Genomic DNA, 25303 nt, shown 5'->3' on the forward strand with positions numbered 1-25303 from the left:
GTGTTCTATGAGAAAAAAAGCCCTGTTTACAACCATTCCAGCATCCCCATAGTCACATGATCAAAATTCAGGCGCTTGGCAACTGACTCACATTTATGACGGTTGCAGTGTCCCAGGGTCATGTGATCACCTTTTGCAATCTTCTGACAAGCAAAGCCAATGGGGAAACCAGATTCACTTAATAACCAAGTCATTAACGTAACAATTGCAGTGATTCACTTAACAGCTGTGGCAAGAAGAGTCATAAAATAGGGCAAAATTCACTTATGAGGTTCACTTAGCCACAGAAATTTTGGGCTCAATGGGGTCGTAGGTCAAGCACTGGCATGTACAGTGAAAAATAATAGTGCTGCTCAAGAACAAGAAGAAATAGATCAAGACAGGAAAATCTGAGACTCCTAGCTTTACACACCTCTCCCACTGAGCCTTGGATGTGGTCCCAGACCTGTTCCTTAATAAAATAGCCATCAATGTGGGTGGCAGAAAGACAATAACGGTGACAACACAGAAATGATAACCGCAATCTGGTATGATTGGTTGAGAACTACATTTTTTAAAATGTCCATTATTATATGGACAGGGACAAAACAAAACAAAAAGCGTAAGAAGGCAAATTAGAAAACAAATATAAATGAAGAGTTCCCACTTTTACAATATTAAAAATAATCTGCATTTTAAAATCTTTGTTTTTAATTTATACCTCACCTTTCTACCAATATGGCACTCAAGACAGCTAATTACTCTCTGGTGTGGGATACATTTTTGGACAATTAGAAAAAAAAAGAATCCCATTGTTTCAAAGATTAATCCCTTAATATATCTGTAGTTTATTTGTCAAATAACTGACCCATCAATGTTTAACAGCAATTTAGCAATTTAAAATTCAGGAGCAAATCTGATAATCAAATATAATGATACTATAATGCTTTGGAAACACATTAGTAAATTTGGAAATAAACAAAGTCTCTATGGGAGAACATAAGGCCAGCTTTGGTTACAGGCATTAGGGGAGAGATAAAATAAATTATGAACAGGCTCCAACATGGTTACTGCAGCTGTCAGAGTGGTAGCAAATGCATAAAAAATACAAATATAATAAACTTGTATGGGGAAGGAAGGAAGAAAGGAAGGGAGGGAGGGAAGGAAGGAGGGAAGGATTGTGATGCTGACTCTAGTTGCTGAGAAACTATAGAAGATTTCCTCCTGCAGCCAAATCTGCTCTATAGACCAGCCATGTCAAACTTGCGACATCACGTGATGTCGCGCGATGTATCGCAACTTTTCCCCATTGCCGGCAAAGGGGTGGGCGCGATTTCAGTATGATGCATCCGGCTCATGGGCCGGCAGTTTGACATCCCTGCTATAGACAATGGCATTTATTGGGAAAGTTAGAGGTCTTGAAGTTGCCTATCAGAAAACATTGGACATAACGCTGAACATGCACACCTGCACACAGCCCTCCCCATCATAGGGAAGTGTGTAGTGGGGTGCTCCAGGGCTCTGTTCTAGGCCCAGTGCTCTTCAACATTTTCATCAACGATTTGGACGAGGGGATAGATGGGGAACTCATTAAATTTGCAGACGACACCAAGCTGGCAGGAATAGCCAACACTCCAGAAGATAGGCTTAAGATACAGGAGGATCTGAACAAACTGGAACACTGGGCGCTATCTAACAAAATGAAATTCAACACTGAAAAAAGTAAAGTTCTACATTTAGGCAAGAAAAACCAAATGTACAGGTATAGCTCAATAGTAGCAACTGTGAGAGGGATCTCGGAGTCCTAGTGGACAATCATTTAGATATGAGCCAGCGGTGTGCTGCAGCTGCCAAAAAAGCCAACACAGTGCTAGGCTGCATTAACAGAGGGATAGAATCAAGATCACGTGAAGTATTAATACCACTTTACAATGCCTTGGTAAGGCCACACTTGGAATACTGCATCCAGTTTTGGTCACCACGACGTAAAAAAGATGTTGAGACTCTAGAAAGAGTACAGAGAAGAGCAACAAAGATGATTAGAGGTCTGGAGGCTAAAATGTATAAGGAACGGTTGCTGGAATTGGGTATGTCTAGTTTAATGAAGAGAAGGACGAGGCGGGGGGGACAGGATAGCAGTGTTCCAATATCTCAGGATCTGCCACAAAGAAGAGGGAGTCAAGCTATTCTCCAAAGTGCCGGAAGGCAGGACAAGAAGCAACGGATGGAAACTAATCAAGGAGAGAGGCAACCTAGAACTAAGGAGAAACTTCCTGACGGTTAGAACAATTAACCAGTGGAACAACTGGTGAATGCTCCAACACTGGAAGTTTTTAAAAGGAGACTGGACAGCCATTTGTCTGAAATGGTATAGGGTTTCCTGCCTGAGCAGGAGGTTGGACTAGATGACCTCCAAGGTCCCTTCCAACTTTATTATTATTATTATTATTATTATTATTATTATTATTATTATTATTATTATTATTATTGGTACATATATTGTGTTTAAATAATACAGGTAATCCTTGACTTAGAACAGTTCATTTAGTTACCGTTCGATGTTACAACGGCACTGAAAAAAGTGACTTATGACCGGTTTTCACACTTACAACCATTGCAGCATCCCCATGGTCAAATGATCAAAATTAGGATGGATTGGGAACTGACTCACATTTATGACCGCTGCAATGTCCTAGGGTCATGGGATCACTTCTTGCAACCTTCTGACCACTGAAGTCAATGGGAAAACCAGATTCACTTAACAACCGTGTTACTAATTTAACAACTGCGATGATTCACTTAACAACTGTGGGAAGAAGGATCATAAAATGGGGCAAAATTCACTTAACAAATGTCTCACTTAGCAACCAAAATTTGGGGTTCAGTTGGAGTCGTACTTCAAGGACTGACCGGTAGTAAGAATTCTGTTTATATTATAGCAAGGGTATATGTGCATATCTACACACACACACACACACACACACACACACATATACAGGCAAACTTTGTGTAAACTTGCAAACAGTAGAAGTATGGAAAACAGTCTGGCCGTCTGCCTTCCTGCATGCACTTAGAAACCTGAGAAAGAGGTTTACTGTCAGAATACCTGCCTTTTGGAGCAACAGTTATTAGCTTTGGGCCTTCCTTTAAGGAAACAATCCCATTATGGGTTCCTCTTTTGACTTATTCAGCTCATCGTTTAAACATTTTACATCGATATTGGATAACTGGGCTACCAAATCAAAGTGAAGGTGTTTAAATTAAATGTAAGAACTAAGAATATAACATTTCTAGATGCAGTGGCCTTATGAAACCATGGAAATATATTTGCTCGACATGTTGTATGAGTGAGTACCAACTACTCTGGATCCAGGGGGGCATTGTCCCCTTTCTACCGCTTTTGATGCAAGGCTGGAGGGTTTTATTCAGCAATAAGAAGAGTGAACTGAATAGGTCTTCCATGGTCCTCTGCTAGTTTCAGATTCATATCTTTGCCTTTACTTTGATACTATTTGAAACAGGGAACTGCTTATTCCTGCCTGTTCCCCTTCCTCAGCCAGTACTGTTATGAGTTAATATGTTTAGGCTAAGCTAATATATTTGTTAATATATGTAGGCCTGAGGTTATTGGTGTCACTTCAGATTATTCAACAAAATCATCTGTTCCAATTTAGACTATGGTCTTGTCAAGTCATTGCAGCGATATGTTGGACATTAAACAAGCACAAGGACCTCGCTTGGAGGAAACTGTATATCCTACCACAATAACAAAGGCCAGATGGCATGAACAAGGATATTGGGCAATGGCATTTGATAGCAATTTTTTCCTCACCATGTGACTGGTTGAGTGGCAGTAACAGGGTCGATTGTATGGTGATTACGGATGGGTTTTTCTTGGTTAAGTGTTGATATCTCTATCTACATTCCCCTATTCTTTTATTCTTTTGAAGGATTATATTAAAGACCTGAATTGCTTATGAGCATCTGGTACAATGATTGCCTCCCTTCCCAACTAGAGTTTCTGAATAGGCCCGTTGCTCTGTCTTCAGCATAGCCAAAATTAGATGTGTCAATCAGGCAAACAGGTGGTCCTCTTGCTCCAAGTGAACCCTTCCCCCTCTTCTCCCAAGGCCTTCCTTTCAAAAAGCCAATGAGAAGTGATGTTGAAGTGACACAGGCAGACCTGTCAGCAGATCTGGAGTATAAAAAGCCAAACCACCATGTTTGCCCTTCTGAGCAGTCGCGCATTCCCAGCCTCACCTCGGGTGTAGGGATTGCAAAGAAAACAAAACTACACCGTTTCGACTGTGTAGTTTTGTTTTTGAGAGCTAGAGGCTCAACCATTCTCATGTTGGGATTGTTTAACATCATCCTCTGGATAAGGACGTCGCTCCAGAAACATCCGTTTGGGCTTAGCCCGCTCCACTTAGGCACTCCTGTGAAATCAGGTTAGTAGCATGCCTGCCAGAATTGAGTGAGTTCTCTCTGTCAAGTAAGCTCTGGGGCGCTTTCTTTAATTATTTTAAATACAGCCCTGCTTGCAGGGGATGCATTTGAGGAGATGCATTGGGGTGGGGTCGGGCAGACTGGAATGGGATGGGGGGGGGAAGAGGGAGAAAAGTCTATAGCTCTTTGTAGATTTATTTTTGGGGAATGCACTTTTCCCATGAATGCCTGGTGTTTATGAACTCTTAGGTCTTTGCAGTTGGTAGTGATCATTTCTTAAAATGTGCTTGAGGGTGAAAAGTTATTTCAAAGGTTGGGTTAACTTTTAATCCTTCCAAAAGAGTGTTGAAGGTTATATTACTTACAGAGAAACCAAGACGTTCCCAGAATAGCTCTGATAAAGCCACATAGCCAAGGCTAGGCACCGATGACTTTTTAAGGGAATCAGCTGCTGCCATATCCATTACATCGCAGCTCTGGACCACTTGCCTCCTGTCACTCAAACCTGGAATGGTTATTTTGGGAATGTGACATTTCAGAGGCATACCTTTGAAATGCTAGTGATACAAAAGCCATATAAGATCACAATTGAATAATAGGAGATTTTCCTCATATTTTGTGGAAGTTGGAAAAGAAAAGAGGACTGAAATATACACAATAGTGAACTCATCCAACAGCTTAGAAGGGATGATGTATGGTGTTTTTTTAAACTGGAATATATGGCTACAATTAATTTGGGGAAAGTAGATAATATATAGAGACTGGCCTAACTTAACTGAAATACATTTGTGTAGAATATTTCAGTACAAAATTTGGAATCAGTAACTTTAAAAAGAGGAATGACTAAATTGAGTATATTATGTTTAATAAGGCAATATATTGACATGTTCTGTTCTATTCTCTCTCTCTCTCTCCATCTATCTATATATTCATCTTATGCTATGATTGTTCCAAACTTAAAACTATAGCAATTTTTTTTAAATGGCCAAGAAAAATAGGCCTCACATAAATCACTGACATTACTGGAATTCTGTTTTTGGCTGTTGTAACCCCCTGTGACTCTGTCCAATCCTGTATGATAAATCATAATAAATATCAAGTTAACATTTAGTACTCAGTTAATATAACAGAATAAATTGATTTGATACTGTTGGGCATCCATATTAAGAAACATTTTGTAATAAAATAAGTTATTCTTGTTTAGATATATATCTTTTTGTGGTTTACAAGAGAGTGGGGACAGTGTGTTAGAGCAACAAATATTATACTGGACAAAGTATAGTTTTACAGATTTTGTACCTTCTTGCAGTTGTTCAAACCATCAATGTCAGTTGTTATCTTATAGCCAAGCTCACATTTCAAACTTGGCCTTCTCTCCTTCTATCCTAAATTCAACTGCCCTGCTTATATTTTTGCATTCTCTTTTTCTTTTCTTTTCTTTTCTTTTCTTTTCTTTTCTTTTCTTTTCTTTTCTTTTTTATCTTCTCTTCTCTTCTCTTCTCTTCTCTTCTCTTCTCTTCTCTTCTCTTCTCTTCTTTTCTCTTCTCTTCTCTGTAATGGCCTTTTACCAAAAACCTTTTTTCACATTAAGAGAAACTTTTCAAATAATTTCTTTTAGCGGAAAAAAATATCATTTTTCTGTGTTTTTATTTAGTAGGAAAGTAAAATAAATTAAATTTTCAAACAATTTTGGGGTTATAGAGATTTTTTTTGTTCAATTCCAGTTGAGAAGGGATTAAGAAATGGTTATATATAAAGGCATGGCAAATTCAACATTAAAAAGTAAGCTCTTTATTGGCACAGCTATTCTGTTTGATGGTTGTTTGAATTATTGACAATTTGTTATGATCGTATTAATCAGTAGATGGGCAATAAAGAAAAATAATTTAATGATATAAATTTCAATAAATGCCGCATTAACATTCAAGAACCGCAGATCTAATCTAAGTAGAACAATCCTTCTATAAGACCTCATATTTATGTTGCTTTTTATGCCTGTTGTTTTCCACAAATTGTTTTCTCACCTTCTATTTTTATGTCTATCTTTTTTTCCAGAGTGCCTGTAAAAATGACAAGCAAAGCGCCAACATTTACGCAGCCGTTACAAAGTGTTGTGGCACTGGAGGGTAGTGCCGCAACCTTTGAGGCTCATATTAGTGGTGAGCATCCATGTGTTTTTCTGGTTATTGTTTTCTTTCCTGTGGCTGATGTCTCCCAAAATGGTTAAGAGGGCAGCTTTTCTCTCATTTATCCAGGTCATAGTTGTATCAAAAGTTGTTTTAATTTTGAAAAGGCAACTGGGCTGATTTTTTGAGGAAAAACAAGACATTTCACTTCCTATCCCGGAAGCTTCATCAGTTGTACATTAGATAGGTAATAGGTCTCATCAGGAGAAGAGATCAATTATCTCTTCTGTATCAATTTGAAGACTGGAAAATCACCAGCACATCAGGCTAGGTCAGGGAATCTGGAGTCAATGGACACATTTTTCACTTTAACAGCATATTATGGACACTCAAAAGAAAATGACTACAAAATGGCCCCACTTTGGGCATGGTCATGCTCAAAACATCAATTTATGAGAAGTCAGATTGTTGCAATTATTCCCTACTCCCCACTAACATTTGCCTTTTGTATTTTGAAAATAAATCATTGGGCTACAGTCACAGGTTTTATTTTCTAAGACTAAGACTAAAATTAGCATATCCAGACCACAAAATCCAAATGGCCAATAGGTGGAAGCATGGAAATACAGATTCTTTTCCCAGCTAGTGGTCCTCTAAATATTTATAGCCCAACATGGCAACTCTGATGGACGCCAACTGGAAACACTGGGTGTTCTTATATATCAGGATGAGCTTATGGATCACAGCAATAATGTTGATCATGATCCATTAGGAGTTCATTTCCTGAATCTCTTAAGTTTTAAGCTAGCATTAAGTTTTGAAATGGGTCAGGCCTTAAATCTATATGCTGTCTGTAATGTTTTCCAGCTTATGTCAGAATAGTAGCAATAAGCTATAATAGTTGTGGCATAAAAGTCCTATCTCTTTCATATGTGCACCAATATGCACCAATTAAAAAAATAGCTCTGATTTTGATGCCACTGGTAGCATAACTATTTTAGATATGGAGCAATTATTTCCAGGCCAATGAGATCATGCTGTGCTTTGTAGCAGCCCACATATTTCTAAATTAAGAATCATATTATAGGATTTAAATAAAGTATGAAAATACTGTATTCCCTGATTCAGAACACGCACCAACATTATATCATATGCATGTTTGGATTATATGCTGACAATATATCTATTTTCACCAAGCAGGAAAAAACAATATGCATATTAATCAGGCTGCTGTAATGATATAGTAAACAATGAGCAGAATTTAAGTAATAGGTTTGAACAATCAAGGCAGGGCTCATTTCCTCTAAAAAGGTCTCTGGGTCTCTTGAAATCTCAGCTGTTTGGCTTCTTCCTCTGAATCATATTAACTTCAATTATTTATTCTGAGCTGGAAATTATAAGATATCAGAGAAAGAATAATACTCATTAGCCATGCTCCACTTGCTACAGTTGCAGGAGCAATTTAGTCTACCACTAACTTCAAAAGATACATTTTTAAAAAAGAATCAATTGCCCAGGTTTTATCCAAAGGTTAGTTCAGAATTTGAAATGATAATTTGAATCAATATTTGCCAATCAAAGCTTTCATATTCATTATCAAAAATATGATGATCACTTAAAATTCCAAGAGTTATTTCAGTGTTTGGGATTTACTTCCCAACTTTTGATGTTTCTTCTTTGATTTCTCTATCAGGAAAAGAAAATATAGAGTATTATGGGAATTAAGTAGGAAAATGGCTATTTAATAGGGGAGAAATAAACATGTGTCTAGGCTTCTCAAATTCTTAAGATAGGACTTGTATATACTTCAAGATGTGAAGTCTTTCTGCAATTTTGCATACTTCTAAGTCACCTTTTTGACCAGATACTTTTCTCCCAACTGAATGATATTCACAATTATAATTCACATCAGCTGAAGGATCAACAACAATCAAATAGAGAAAGTGCATGAGTTGTGTATGCATGTGTGCATATGTGTGTGTGAGTGTGCTTGCACACACACACACACACACACACACACACACACACACACACACACGTACATAGACACTCTTCATGTATGCACTGCTGGTGTTTAAACCAGATCCTTATGCTTTTCTATATTATTTGAGTAGTTTTGTGTTTAAAACATTTGTAAGGACCCCCGTATCTGTTATGATCATGAATATTTGAGGTTATTGAAGCGGATATCTGAAAGTTTTAATTGATTGAAATGGTGTGGCTTAAAATATCTTTATGTTATATGCTCCAACTGTATTTTTTATATAAGTTTTCTTTTCATGTTGATACAGAACTTTGGGATTAGGTTATTGAAAAGCATTTTTTTAAACACACAAATATATGATATTATAGACCCTAAAACGTGCTGGAACCTGCCACTGAAATTAGTCATACTATTGTTTAATTGTGTACTGCTAGAAAATGACAGTATTTACCTAATAGACAGAGGATTTAAGGATATCTTCTGGGTAGGGGGGTGTTAGTATTAATTTATACAATTAATTAATTAATTAATTAATTATATAAATTAATACTAACACCCCCCTACCCAGAAGATTTCATAGGAAAAATATAATCTATTTCTATTACTAGATTTTAAACAAATCAAAGGCAGCCCTCTATCCTTTCTATAAATCCTCTAAACATAATATTTTGTTCTATTTATTCCTTTTTTTCTGAAACATTGATAAATTCCGCAGAACTTTGCACCAGATACGCATCAATGCCCTCACATTCTCATAGTAATCATGATTTCCAAGTAGTGTCTCTCTCCACTGATCGCTGTTTCTTGACAACTCTTTATTCCCATTCCGAGAGAAGATAATGTTAGCAAGGGAAATCATTGAATATAGAAGTATGGAACTGATTATGAGATAGCAATCTGACAGGAAAGATTTTAAGTTGTTTCCTTTTCTATTTGGTTCATGGCCCCATCTTAAAGAGCCTGGAGACCAGAGTGTTTCTCAACCTTGGCATCTTTAAGATATATGGACTTAAACACTTAGAAATACCCTATTGCTACAGTTGAGATTTTGCCTTCAATCATACTCCATACTCCTCCTTGCATCTCTCAAAGTAAACTCCCTCTACCACATTCCCTTGGGTTCATAAGATAGTGAACTGAATAGACAACTAAGGTAATGTTTACTTTACATTATAGTGAGAGCTTCCATTTCTGAAATTGTGATTGCATTTGTACATAATTCTAAGACATAGTAATTAGGCCCACACATCATTACCAAAAGCAAATGAAAGTACAGTTTAGCATGATGTGTGAAATAGTACTGAGTCTCTCTTGTTTTGCTTTTCAATCCAACCTTTCAATCACTGCAATCTTATGGCAACACTAACTCATATTACAAGATGTTATAAATCTCTTTTCCCCCCAAGTTACTCATTATGTTGGACAGGTCTGACAATGATTCAGTGCTTGGTTATTGTAATGCACCTAAACTCTATGAACATTTTTATCTCTTGAAATTCGACTTCCTAAATCACAAAAAGTATATTTTTTATCATTGCACCTACATGTCTTTCCTTCTCAAGCATCGGGCATTTAAAATATAGTCTTTCTTTGATAATACCTTTTAAGAATATAAATACATCTTTGTATCAGATATTCAGAGGAAGGAGCAGCAAACTATATCCTAAAGAAAGCAGATCTGAATATTTAAGAAGAATAGAATAGAATAGAATAGAATAGAATAGAATAGAATAGAACTTTATTTGACCAAGGAATTTGTCTCCAGTGCATAAGCTCTCAGTGTACATGCAAAACAACAGAATAATGATAATTTTGTTGTTGTTGTTAATTGTGAAGTCGTGTCCGACCCATCGCGACCCCATGGACAATATTCTTCTAGGACTTCCTGTCCTCTACCATCTTCTGGAGTCCATTTAAGCTCACACCTACTGCTTCAGTGACTCCATCCAATATAAAATAAATTGAGCCGTATCCTATTTTGCGGAATTGGGTTGCAGTAAGCATATTTTTTCCCCATGCCCAGCCATTTCTCATTCTATCTCAATTACTGAAGCCCTTGATCCAGCTCTTTAGTAACTAGCATATACGCTAGGAAGAACTGTGATATTTTAGGACTGATGCCAATGGGACCTTTTAAGCATTTACCTGTACTTCACTCTCCTTCTCAAGGTTTCCCAGTTCCTGAGGTGAGCTGGTATCGGGATGGCCAGGTTATTTCTGCTGCAACTCTGCCCGGTGTGCAGATCTCATTTAGCGATGGCCGCGCTAAACTTGTGATCCCCGCCGTGACCGCAGATAACAGTGGAAGATATACCCTACAAGCCACCAATGGATCTGGAAAAGCCACAAGTACTGCAGAACTACTTGTCACTGGTAGGTTGTGTTATAATACCAGTACATAAATAGTAAATATGAAGACTGACTTATAGGTACTTCTAAGAACAATCAAACCTATATGTCCACATTCTGCTTTATATTGATTTTTATGTTGATTTTTATGTTGCTATCTTTACAACTTGATCATAAAAAGCCTTGCTTCTGTGTGCCTCTTTTAAATTCTGCCCCATCATTTCAGAATTATGGGCAACTTATGGCTCCAAAGAGTTTTGGGAAATTGAAATCCTTTGTCCATTTTCAGAGGCAGAGTTTGCAACTCTTGGTTCATTGTTTCAGAGATATTTCCTTACTGGATTTCTTACCTTCAACAGAAGCAGAGCTTCTAATATACTTGAAAAGTTCTAAAAAAAATTAGGGAGATATCAGAAATGTATCTGCCTTGAAAGAAGCCCATGTTTAACTGTATAGCAGAGTTGAATGTCAGGAACTGACCACAAGACATGTTTAAAATGTTTTGTATCACGTCTCAAAATGATTTTTATATCATAAAACATTCTTTTCGAATGATATCCACTTACATTTTGTAAGTCAGCCTATTTAAGGTATCTCGGTTCAAAAGGTTTTGCCCTAAGGTGCACCATTTCACCCAGTCAAAGGTTACAGACACAAAGATGTTAGTAGTATAGAGATCCATGATGTTCCTTATGTTTGTTCTTGCTGATACATTTGTCTCCTCCTCCTCCTCCCAGCTGAAACAGCGCCACCCAACTTTACACAACGACTACAGAGCATGACTATTCGACAAGGAAGTCAAGTTCGACTTGACGTGAGAGTGACTGGAATCCCTACACCTGTGGTGAAGTTCTATCGGGATGGAGCAGAAATTCAAAGCTCCCCCGATTTTCAAATTTTACATGAAGGAGACCTCTACAGTTTAATAATTGCAGAAGCTTACCCTGAAGACTCCGGAACCTATTCAGTAAATGCCACTAATAGCGTGGGACGAGCTACTTCAACAGCCGAACTGCTCATTCAAGGTAAAGACTAGGACAGTCAAACAAGAATGTTTCCCCCCCCCAAAAAAAACTTTAGGATTAAACCATCAGGGCAGCAAACTTCACAATGATTGCTCTTCTGTCAACAAATCAATCAATTCCATTTCTCTCAGGTGGTTTTAATGTGGCTGTAAAATTTCACCCTGGACACAAGCTGATCAGAAATACTTCAGTGTGACAAAAAGATAAAACTGTTTTCAGAAGCAACAGCAACAAATGTTCTGCTTCTTTTCTTCCCCCATTAATACAAGAAAAACAAGTAGGCTAACTTATTGCTAGCGTGAGGCACAGTGTCTATATTTGTAATTGTTTTACATTGTATTAATCTAAAATCCAGCAAACCAACAGCTCAGTTTTTCACTCCGGGGTTTTTTTTGCTGGGTGTCGTAGTTTCACAGTAAGTTGCTTAAGCATGTACTGAAATGTAAACCAAGTGGAGTTGCAGGCCCGTGAAGGAGCAAAAATCCAGGCCTCACAGTACTGCATTCAATAGCTTCATTCCACATGCACACAGTAAAAGAAAAGAAAAAAGACATGATAAATTATATAGGTTAGATTTACATATCGTACTAAGTAATAAGGCTTTATTTATTTAAGGCAAAGTAACTTCTGAGACAAAGTGTGAATTCAGCTAATGGGATTAATAAATCATGTTTTGTGGGTTGACATTATGGGAGAACTTTATTATGATGGCTTTTCCAACAAGCATTAGCTTAATATGATGTTCAAGGGTGCCAAATATTTTGGTCCTCGTGTTTTCCTAGACATCATTTAGTCCCTAACCATGCATTTAGCTGTCATTTGGGAAGGACTGAACTAGAAAACGAATACACAAGTGCATCAGTGCCCCATATCCCTACTTGCTCCTAAGGCTAAAATCATTATGTGGTTAGTTAGCTAAAATCCAAAAAACAATTTATAGGAATATTTGACTTTACAAAGCTGTCTGTGTCCAGAAAACCTGATTTAAAAATGGGCAATTTTTATGAACAAACTTATCGGACCCTCTTAAATGTTTACTCTGTATATATGAAGGACAATGAAGAGCAAAAGATGATGGCTATTTGTGCTGGCTTCCATTGGTTCCATTGGTTTTATATTTCATATTTTATAAGAGAATACCTTCCCAGAATTTTGCTTAAGCTCCCTTATATCGACATTTTTCCTATAAAATGTAGTGGTGTTTCTTTCTAAATAGACTATCTTAGACTTGGCTATTCTGCATTATATTATTGGCTGATGTGAAAAAGCCTAATTTGATATGAATTCATCTCTTTATTAATCTGTGCCTGAGAGAATTAACTTATTTATTTATTTATTTATTTATTTATTTATTTATTTATTTATTTATTTATTTATTTATTTATTTATTTATTATTTTCCTTATGGTGTTTTTCTATAAAAGGGTAACATCTCTTTCAAGTTGAGCAAAAATGCTGGGAAATTTGTGGATAGGTCTGCACATAAATAACTGGAATCACAGATTGTATATCTCTCCTCCCCTCCCAGAACCAATTCTAATAAATCCCATTCTCTTTTCTCTAAGGCGAAGATGAAGCTGTTCCCGCTAAAAAGACAAAGACAATTGTTTCGACTGCTCAGATTACACAAACACGAGAAACCCGAACCGAAAAGGTTGGTAATTTGTCAAATCGTGTTACCAACCATTTGGTTACCATTTCAAAGGCTGGGGCTTTAACTAGATTTTCATTGATCTTTCATTGCAGAAGATTGAAGCCCACTTTGATGCCAGAACACTTGCAACTGCTGAGATGACTATAGAAAGTGCCACTGGGCAGCAGCTGATCCATAAGGCACCCCCACGGATGATTCCTCACCCTGCTTCTAAATCGCCTACTCCACCAATCATTGCAGCCAAAGTACAGATGGCACGCCAGCAATCACCATCCCCAATCAGACAGTCGCCATCTCCTGTACGCCATGTGAGAGCTCCAACACCATCTCCAGTCAGGTAAACTACTCACATGTAAAATCCTGCTTTGGCCCAAATCAGGAAAAAGCCCAGCAGTTCCTAGAATTTCTCATTATTATTAATTATAGTTGCGGTAGCTAATGGAGAATCAAACTGTGCTTTTCCCAAGGCAAACATTGATCTTTAAGCAGTGCAGCAAAATATTTCTGGCCAACACTGCTATTATATACTCCTGTAGTGGGTCCCCAACAGGGGTCCCCAACCTCCAGTCTGTGGACCAGTACCGGCCCACGGCATGCCAACAACCGGTCTGCATAAACAAGCAAAGCCTCTTCTATGGGATGCAGGCAGCACACAAAACCACACACTCTCCAGTCTGTAGAAAAACCTTTCTCCACAAATCCGGTCCCTGGTGCCCAAAAGTTTGGGGACCTCTGATCTACAGTTATGTAACTGAATATCCATTGAAAAGATGTTTTGATGGAATTGGGTATTCTGGAGGGTTACTGGTGGCCTAGTTTTCTATCTTTCCACAGTCACTTTGGTGAGCTGTTCTTCCCCTGGCATCAAAATCAGTTCTCTTTTGTTAACAGATCGGTGTCTCCTGCTGGAGTTACAAGGCTCTCAGTCTCTACGTCACCTATCAGACCTGTGAGATCACCAATCTTGGTCCGGAAAACACAGGCCACAGCAGCAATGGGGGCTGATGTGCTTCCTCCTTGGAAACAGGAAGGCTTCGTAGCTACTTCGGAAACCAGAATGAAAGATACCAGAGTAACTATGAGCACCACCCAGATGAGGACTGAAGAAAGATGGGAAGGGAGATACGGAGTGCATGAACAGGTTGCAATTAGCGGAGCTGCTGCAGCAGAGGCTACCCTTGCAATTGGTGCTGCTGCTGCTGCTGCTGCTGCCGCCGCTACAGAGGTGAGACCTTTTCAAAGAAAAATACTGTGCAAGGGGTAGGACGTTTTCCTCAAATGTGGTTTTGCCACAGAATAGGTCTGCTTAGGAGAAATTAGGCCCCCTGTTACTTTTTTTTTTTACATGCCCAGTTATTTAGGGCAGGGTTTGGCAAACATATTTTTATAAATGACTAGTTTCTTCCCCTCCTCTGCCTCCACAAAGTCTGCCTGACAGATCTGCAGGCCAAGGAACATGGCAGCCTTTATATGGCACTGGCTTACCAGCAAGGAGGCTACTAATAGGCTACCACCATTGTCCAGTATACCATGACCCTGCCCCTTTGCTCTACACCTTTGTTCCAGGATCTTGCTGAGGCTCGGGCCTAGCAATTTGCCACCCACCTGCCTATTCTTAGCTCAGGAGCCATATAATAAACAGCTACCGGGCTGCAGCATGCCAACCCCTAATTTAGACTGTGTTGTGCTATAATGTTGTCACAGGACAATCTGGCAAAACAGTTGCTTGTGTTTGCACCTATTTCTCATGTTGCTGATGTTGTATTCCAATGAGCTGTCTTTTCATGGCACTCATTTGTGTCTCTCAGGACGTTGACAAAACAACAGCTGTTGCTACCGTCGTTGCAGCCGTTGACATGGCCAGAGAGAGAGAACCTCTTCCAAGTGCTGTAGAGCAGATGGCTAAAAGGACAGCCATGGCCGCAGTACACATTCCGCCTGTCCAGGAGCAGGTAGATATAAAGCAAAGTGACAATAAATAACGCTCTCCCCTTGTTTACCATTAATACTGCCAATGCAGGCAGTTGCAGAAAATAAACAATACATTGGCCAATACTGCAGACGAGCATGTCATAAAGATACAGTAAAACCAATAAACTTGCAGGTTCAACAAATCCACCGATGTTAATGTTAGGAATTGGCTAACAATTTTAAAACAGGCCCTGAACCAATTAAATAAACTTGATGAAAAATATCTTAATTCATCTAATGCATTTATCAGTATGACTTTTTTTCTGAAACTTCGTTTATTTTTTTCCCCTTGCTCAGTTTAAACTAACTTTTATCCCCAGATGTATTTTCCCTCGTTTGCTTTTATATATTGCATGTTTTTTATATATGATGATTGATGAAATTAAATGTTATAGCTTGTTTTTCGTTTCTTTCTTTTTGCCATTAAAATATAAGGTTAAAAAAGAAGCTGCCATAGTAATTACTACTGCTGCTGAAAAAGCCAGAGAGCAAGAAATGATATTGAGAACTAAAGAAGCAGTTACTACAAAACAAGAACAAATACAGATCACTGAGGAAAAGGTAAATAGGACCCATTTACTCATAGAAAAAGCCAACTGATTTCATTAGCAAGCTTCATTTCCATGGTATACTTTATTATCAATGAACAGAAGGGAATTCCCCTCTTTCTCACCACACTTGCTATGAAAAGTCAACAGGCTGAATAACCATGATATTTATTTGTTTGCTTGTTTGTTTGTTTATTCTCCCCTCAAGACACTGCTATAGGGCATTGCATGCCAAAAAACTAGACTCAAAGATAGTTTTTCCCCCGTGCCATCACTCTGCTGAGTACTTAATTTGCACCGAACTGTCTTAGGCCCATGTAGTGAGACTGTATTACTATTATTCTTCTCATCTTCTCATCTTTCCTATTACCTTCTCCAATTGGTGTCTTATGATTTATCACTTTCAGTTTGCATCTTATGATTAATGATTGTAACAATGAATTATGATCTATGACCGATCACTTTGTTGTTTGTATGTACACTGAGAGCTTATACACCGGAGACAAATTCCTTGTCTGTCCAGTCACACTTGGCCAATAAAGAATTCTATTCTATTCTATTCTATTCTATTCTATTCTATTCTATTCTATTCTATTCTATTCTAGAATATTCTAGAATATTCTGTTCCAGATATCTGAACATATCCAACACACCTTCCTCCTCCTATTTTCTGCACAACAACAATCCTATGAGATGGGTTGGGCTGAGGGAGAATGACTGGCCCAAAGTCACCCAGCTAGTGTTCAAGCCCAAGAAGGGACTGTAACTCATGGTCTCCCACTTTCTAGTCTGGTGCCTTAACCACTAGACCAAACTGGGTCTTTATGTTGCTGAAGTTTATTGATTTGAATCCTATGCTAGACCTTCCCCTTGTGCTAATTATGGTCATCTCATGTGTAATATATTTTGAGAAATTTTGTCATTGTTTGTTTAGATTCAGTCATTAATACTCTCTATTCTCTATCATAAAATTAGATAAGAAAAGAACCAGTGAAAGTTCCTGTGCCCAGGGTAATAATTGCTGCTGACACAATTAAAGAACAAGAACTGATTTCACGAGCTAGAGAAGAAATTCCTACAAGAAAGGAAGAAATTTACATTACTCATGAAAAGGTAAATATCAGTCTTGTGAAACAAACCTTCCTCTTTCTTAATTACAAAATTTATTAATACTATTAAATATGCATTCATTTCTGCTTTGATTTGCTTATGACTGCTTTGAAGAATTCCTCTTTGGAAATTATGTCTCTAACTTTATACTTGTCTATTATTGTAATGAAGATTTGAGTTATCTGATATTCCTCTAGCTTGATGTTTTCCACTTATCCCCAATATGCAGTATATTTGTCACTTCTGACATTCACAGAAGTCTCTCTAAATCCTTTATCTAAATTAAATAGGACTAATTACATTGGCCTACTAGGTGAAGAGAAGTTTTGATCTTAGAACCTCAAAATTATAGAGGTTGGTGAAGGAAACAACAGCATCCTAGTTTTCTTAAACAGTTTTTGGAATGGAAAAATGCTTTTGAAATTGTGGGATGTTCCAAAAATTGTACACAAACCACGCAGCAACAAACCATTTCCTTAGTAACTCCTGGGGTTTTGCTTTGTTCAAACAAATCTGATTGTATTGAGGGCAAGACACTGATTCTGTAGACTGCTTAGAGAGTGCTGTAAAGCACTATGAAGTGGTATATAAGTCTAAGTGCTATTGCCATTGTTCAAGAAAATGCAGCCCAAATTTTATTTCTCTGGGTGTAAGTGCTGTAACATCGCTTACTTAAATAACAAAGTTAGGAGTCAACACGGGGCTACTGAGAAAGAATTTTGGGGACACTTCTGAAGAGACACAGTCTTTTCTAACAAATAAAATAAAATCATGGGGTAAATGTCACCACAGTTTTGAAATTCAGCGTGCTTAGTTTCCCCTTAAAATATTGCATGTCAGTTGCCAGTAGTATGGGATATAAAAAACTGATTGGGCAGGTTGCTGAAGCTTTGAAGTGACATAAGGACACAGGAGCAATATTTTCAGGGTACTCTTGCTAATCAAAAATGAGATTGCTGTTCATTTTACTTCCAATCAGTTTTATCAAATAGTAACAATTGGTACAAATTGTATTTTGTGTAGGGTATTTTACTTTGGACAACATATCTGGCACACCTTTAATGTATTTAAGATTGAAGCTGTCTAAAGTGAAATATACAGCCCCACTACTATCAAGTCCCCAAAAACAAAAAAGACATGTTGTGATTTCTCCAAGAAGATTTTGTTATTGTTCCTCACCAATAAACAGAATTTTGCCAAACTAAAGCCAACCCCCAACCCCCATAAAGCTTATACTCTGGAACTATTAGGGAGGAGCTGTCTTCACCCTCTTTCTCTCACACAAACTATCTGAACTGTATTGTCTCTTGCTTCCCTTCCCCCCAGGGATCTGGAGTACATTCCATGACAATAGCGATACAAATACTTACCTACAAAGCATGAAGTTTGTGATGTTGTTTGCTTAGTAAGGCCACCCATTATGGCTCGAAATGCAAACCAATTTAATATGGCATGTTGAACATTGTTAAAAAATATCCAGAAGTATAAATGCATGAATGAAATGAAACAAGATGAAATAAAATAAAGACAAACATTCCAATTCTAGAATTGCTATTTTCAATGTTGATCACAATACAGGATGGAGTTTAGCAGAGTTATTTATTGTAATACTTAGTTGTCTGCAGAACTATGGATGGCAATGTGCTGTTTAAAGTTACCTCTGTTATTGAAAAAAATAATATTAGTTTTTTAGAGATGGCAGGAAGAGAATCTGATAACTGAAATCCTTTCTTTTCTATCACATGATTAGATAAGAAAAGAAGCAGTTAAAGTTCCTGTGCCCAAGGTAATAATTGCTCCTGAATTACTTAAGCAACAAGAACAGATTTCAAGAGCCAGAGAAGAAATATCAACCAGAAGGGAAGAAATGCACATCGCTCATGAAAAGGTAAATATTATCAATTTTGCACAATGTTCTCTCTGCTCAGCTGCAGATTTTATTTTCATATTTCTTTTTATTTTCCTTTGTTTTCTTGTGAACTCCCTGCAATTGCAACTTTGCTCCCTTTTATAAAAGTTCTCTTCATTAAGTTAAGTTAAAACATCAATTTAATCCTAATTAAAATTTCATTGATTCATTCAAAAATCTTATATACCACTTCAAAGGAATCCTTCAAAGTTAAAAAGTTTAAAGAAAAATGAGAAATAATCCAGTTCCTTCCATCTAGAAATTTTTATGGAATGTTTCTTTCTTTATTAAGATGTTCATATTTTTCAAAGCTTATTGGTGGTTTTCAGTCTGAAAAAAATAGAATTTTTTTTTCAGTATTCAAATTAGCCACTGAAATTCAGTAATTATTTTTGCTCATCTTTAAAATGTCCTACTAGATTCATTGCTCTCTCTGGATCTTCTTTCAATCGGGTCAATGAGGAGATGTTTCAAAGGGACATAATTAATAATATATATATAAGATAATGTTAGCTTTACAAATCTTTAAAAGAAAATGTTTAGGAACTGAATTTGGTTTGTGTTACAAAAAATACTGTTTTCTCCCATAACTTGTTCCACATGGATTTAAACAAAAAGCTAATTGTAAGAAATCATATTCTTGTGTAGATCTAGAAATCAGTCTGTCTCAAATCAATGTAATTCTCATATCAATTCAAACATAAATTCCTTTCAGCCAACTTAATTTTGAAATTCCAAGTCAATTTATCCCACACTGTAGGTATTTAGTAGATAATATTCTATAATATATTATTTTTAATGAAACTTCCTCACATGTATGCCTTGTAAAACTCAATCAGAAGTTAAACTATGTTCCAATCTGTATATTGATCCAGAAAGTACAAACAAAATCTGTTCATTTAAAAATCTGGCCCAAACAAAATTCTCCACAAACCCTGGTTTTCTAAAAGATCGTTCTTGTATTCTTGCTACATTTCAAAAATGAAAGGGAAGGCTAGCTTTTCCATTGAAAAGAACCTGTGATTTACTTCCACTTCATTCATAAATTATCAGCTTGCTCCTTCTGCAGTCAGCTCAATTATAAATATAATAAAGCCATGTAGATTAACATGGAGCTGTATAAAGACCGCATATCAGTAGTTTTAGAATCTGAATAGAATTCCATTATTATTTTTGCCTCTTTGTAATTTCATGCGCTTTACTGCTTCCTGTCTGCTTTTCGCTGCTGTCCCAATGAACATTTTTGCAACACCACATATATAATCACACCTCTGTTTTTACCAAAAACATCAGACAAGGAAAGAAGTTGTGAAGCCCGTGAAACCTTCTGTACCTAAGGTAGTAATTACAGCTGACAAACCCAAAGTACCTGCACCAGTAGTAAAAACGACAGAGAGAATTGCTACCAAACAAGAAGCACAAGCCCACTTTATCCAAGAAAAGGTGAATAGAACCATTGTTAATGTGATGGTCATTCTCATGTCCGATTCTCACACTGATATACTCATAATTCTTTAATAAGTGTACTAACTCCTCCATATTTTTTTCTGGTTGCATTCATTAAGAGAAATGGGAAATGACCATTCTTTCATATGGTGTGTCATAATATATTCACAGCTTCCCTGTCATGGTGTTTGGGGCTTTAAAACTGCATATACTAAACTTGCAGTTTTTTTAACATGTAACTAGCCAGTCAGTTAATAACCAAGTGTCAATATTTATCTGCTTCAGGAATTAGAATGTTCTGCAGGGAGAGAATGTAAAGCATTTCATCTATTAACATTTCTCTATCCATACACAGAGAATATCTTTTTTTTTCTGAAATTTTGCTGTCACTATTGTTTGTTTTGAGACATTATGTAACCTAAAACTTATGTTCTTGCTATAATACAATTAGGTAAGACAGGAGACTGAAAAAATTGCCATAGTTCCGAAAATCATTGAGGTTGATAAACGCAAGAAACAAGATATAATATCAAGAACCAGAGAAGACGTTGCTGTCAAAAGAGAACAAATCCAGCTAGTTCATGAACAGGTGAATAGCATTCACCAAAACAAGAAATTTACTAATACAAATTATTCAAAACTATGCACATTTTTGACTCAGCCTAGTGCCAATATTTATTTATTTAGACATTTGTATAGCTACCCATCTTAAAGTCAAAATCTAGGCTGTTTACATGCCAAAACAAAATAATATATGCAGCAATAAAAAACCCCAAAAGAAATAGTAGTACCATATGGCATTGTTCTTCTCTAACAATTAATATGCATCTCAGAAATTAATTACAGTTCCTACATTGGGTAATTAGAATATTGAGAAAATGGTGCTTCTTTTCTTTGTTTTACTTCAGGTAACAGAATATAATTGTATCTGCAGCCTTTCTTGAAATTCACTCTTTTAATTCCATGAGGTGTATTTTTTGAGTAGATGTACTTAGGACAGAAATATAAATTAATACCATAAAAAAGTAAACATTCGAATACATGATTTTGACATATTTGAAGTTAAGTAGAAGGTCTGTTATAAATGGATAAAGGTCTTTCTGAAATGTGTGTTGCAAAATTATTTGTGTGCTTCTGAGAAGCTTGTGTGTCTGTAAGTCTTCATCAACCATGCTATTATATATATTATATGGTTATCTGAAAATGCTCCTTTCCTTTCCTTTCCTTTCCTTTCCTTTCCTTTCCTTTCCTTTCCTTTCCTTTCCTTCCCTTCCCTTCCCTTCCCTTCCCTTCCTTTCCTTTCTAACATGGTTGAATGTTTTGTACATTCTGTACTGAAAGTAAGCATTAACTGTCTGCATTCAATATAGTATTCATTCCTTTACATTTGAACATTGCTAAGGAATGTTATATACAGTATTAACCTCAACGAACAGAGCTCCAGAACACATGGAGATAGTAAATGTTATATATAATTATAACTGGCAATGTATGTGCATATGAAATAAGAAAAAAACATTTGGCTAATAGAAGTCTGGAAATGTAACATTTTTGAATGTTATGTGCTCTGCGCTAGCTGTTCTGTCATTAATGTAGTGCTGTATCAATGTTTTGCAAATGTTGCCTTTAGATTGATGTTGACAAAAAGGCTGAAGCTGTAGCCACAGTTGTTTATGCAGTTGACCAAGCACGCATTAAAGAACCAAGAGAACCAGATTATGCCGAAGAAGCTTATTCTGAACAGGCAGCTCTGGACTATGGATACAAAGAACATGCTTTAGCAAGACATGTTGTTGAGGTACCACCAGAGCCACATGTTGTCACCAAAGAGGTGAAAACTGAGGAGATTCGAATTCCTCCTAAAATACATGTTGCAGCTGCTGAAATAATGGAAACGGACATATCAACACAGGTTAGGCTCAGTTTTTAACCCTGCAGCCATGTCCAATGGCTGCCAAGCTTCTTTTTTTCTTTTTCTTTTCTTTTCTTTCCTATTTGGCAAGTAGCGCAAACTTCTCAATGCCCCTTTTATTGGTTAATGTAGATTAAAAGGACTGCAGAAACATCATTTGAAAAATCAATCCATGTGGAACACATACGTCCCCGTACAGCAAGCCCTCATTTTACAGTTTCCAAAATTACTGTTCCTAAACCAGATCATACTTATGAGGTAAGAAGAGAAGGAAGAGTATGCCAGGCAAATAGAGATATCTACTGAAATAGTTAACTCAGTTCCTTTCTCTAGGGAAGAGAAAATTTCTAAAATTGAAACATTCCAGGGGGGCATGCTTTTATTTATTATTGAAGGAAATTAATGGTACTGTCCACCAATAGAATGGCATCTGTTGGTAGAATAGTTTTCCTAGCAACCCCTCTAAATCTCTTTTAAAGCATCCAGATGAATCCTCCTCAGCAGAGTTGAGGGAGTGTAAGAGAAGGAAAATGAGCTTCTGCTATCCTTCCACTATAAATGTATCAGTACATCAATAAAATGTATGATATTACATGCTCTGGTTCTATCAATCAAGCATGTTTCAAAATATCGTGTCTGGAAAACAAGGAACAAGGTAGAGGAAGGGACCTAAAATGCCTGGCATACTCCATTTCTCTCTGGAAAGGATAAAAAATTATTTGCAAATTCTTACTTCCTAAATTAATCAAATAATTCACAGAGTGAGAGTGTTTGTTCTACCTTTCAGCTGGTTATGTTGAATACTAAATCTGGATAGGAATTAACATATTGTATATTTATAATCCCAATTATAGTGTACGCATCAAGACTACATGGGTTTTGCTTTACCTTTTTTTTCTCACCCCTCTCATTTTTCCATTTGACATTTTAATTGCCTCTTTTACAGGTCTCATCATCTAACCATTCCATCTAATCCATTTTTCCAATACAGAGTTGTGTTACTTTATCATTGTACAGAGGATGTTTTTTTTTTTTAAATCAAATACATGTAAATAATGTTATGGTGCTTGGCTTCAAATTATCCCAAATACTGTAGTTGTTCTTTTTTTCTTTCTCAAAGAAAGACAAAGTATATGAAAATACAAGTATATTCTGTCTGCTATACTTAATGCAACATGTAAACACTAGTTAATTAATAGTGTTCCGATGAATGGAGTCTAGTGTTTTAAATATTGCAGACAAGATTTATCATTATATCTACTGGACAAAAATAGAGGTATATGACTTTTATGAGACCAATTATGACTTCACAACAAATTATGAATTTTGATTGACAGTACGAACATTTGAATGCAAACTGTATTGAAAGATTAAAATAGAATTTTTTATTTCAAAAAAGCAAACGGGAGTCGTATGTCTTAATTGCTTCTTGTAAAAACACAACGAATTGATGAGAGAAAAACATTATGCAGTTTCTGAAAGGTTAGAACCAAACAGCTGCAAGAAAGAAGCTGTATTTTACCATATCATTTACATTTTACATGTATTTATATATACATATTAGTACATATGTATGTATGTGTATGTGTGTCTGTGTAGAAATAGCAGTGGTAACTCTTTTTTTGGTCTGGGGTTGATTAGGTTTCCATAGCAGGCTCTGCTATAGCTACTCTGCAAAAAGAGTTAGCGACAACTTCTGTTCCTAAGATAACCAAATCTGTGAAGCGTCCTGTTGCAAAGTCTCCTGAACCCAGATTGATGCCAGAGAAAGTCGCCTCTCCACAGTTCCCTTTTGTAGAGACACCTGCTGACACCTATCAGAGGCTTTATGGTGCTGAAATAAAAAGAGAAATAGGTGTGACGGTGACAGGTGGACTGGTGCAGGAACGCGAACACGTCGAATTAATGCCAGCAGCTGAACCCAAGGTTGGTCATTAAGCACATTCCCATCTTCGCATGCAGAAAAATGCATCCTTTACATCAAGGGTCCCCAACCCCCAGTCCGTGGACCAGTACCGGGCCGCGGCATGCCAGCAACCGGTCCGCACAAACAAGCAAAGCCCCATCCACGGGATGCAGGCAGCACACAAAACTACACCCCCTCCAGTCCGTGGAAAAACCTCTCTCCACGGAACTGGTCCCTGGTGCCCAAAAAAAAGGAAATATGTAAAGCAGAGGTCCCCAACTTTTTGGGCACCTCTGCTTTACATATTTCCTTTTTTTTCCACCAGCCTTCCCCCCTTTTTAAAGGTTTCCCTCTCTTCCTACTGACCTTTGTATACCATTTGTGTTGACATCGTTTTCTGTCTCTGAAGACCATTTCCTCAGAGCAAGCAATAGAAAAGGCCCAAACAAGATGGGCATTGACTTGTTTCTGTTCTCATGCATGCTGCTGCTGAACAAAATGTTGTGTGACACCAATTAACTTTGTGTGAAATCTCCCTAGGTGATCGAAGCTGCTAGAGTTCCAAAACCTACAGAAGTTCCCGCTACACCCCCATATATCGTCTCAGTAAGTACCGTAATCAATGTTCTGCTGATAGGTAGACTAATTTATTCTTTGCTGTGTTGGAATACTGTAACTTTTTTTTAAATGGAAATATGGTGCAGTTCTACTGCCATCTACTGTATGGAAAATAAAAGTACAAAAGATATTGAAATTAATTTTATATACTTTGCAGCCTGAAATAAAATTGCATGAAGGAATTTCCCCATTCAGTTAAATTGAGAGAGCAGAGGCACAGAGATTCATGTATGTCTGTGGGTGGAAATTTATAGTGGAGACTGTGCATATGATACTGATGGCTAATTCAAGCAAGTGACCAGTAGGATCAAAATTAGCTAT

General features: G+C 37.0%; 1 protein-coding gene across 1 annotated transcript in view; it reads left to right on the top strand.

Annotated features, from left to right (window-relative positions):
* Positions 1-4261: 4261 nt before the first annotated feature.
* TTN (titin) overlaps positions 4262-25303 on the top strand; it is a gene marked incomplete in the record, with an annotated part of 304338 nt that continues 283296 nt past the window's right edge. Inside the window, 17 exon segments of the mRNA XM_015818849.1 lie at positions 4262-4427; positions 6481-6584; positions 10705-10908; positions 11622-11909; positions 13474-13562; positions 13655-13899; positions 14454-14787; positions 15371-15514; positions 15969-16094; positions 17057-17194; positions 18942-19079; positions 20394-20543; positions 20998-21135; positions 22177-22458; positions 22591-22716; positions 24100-24384; positions 24905-24970. Coding sequence (XP_015674335.1) covers positions 6494-6584; positions 10705-10908; positions 11622-11909; positions 13474-13562; positions 13655-13899; positions 14454-14787; positions 15371-15514; positions 15969-16094; positions 17057-17194; positions 18942-19079; positions 20394-20543; positions 20998-21135; positions 22177-22458; positions 22591-22716; positions 24100-24384; positions 24905-24970 — 2844 coding nt within the window.

Source organism: Protobothrops mucrosquamatus, unplaced genomic scaffold, assembly GCF_001527695.2.
Source record: "Protobothrops mucrosquamatus isolate PMUCROS unplaced genomic scaffold, P.Mucros_1.0 scaffold804, whole genome shotgun sequence".
Lineage (NCBI taxonomy): Eukaryota > Metazoa > Chordata > Lepidosauria > Squamata > Viperidae > Protobothrops > Protobothrops mucrosquamatus.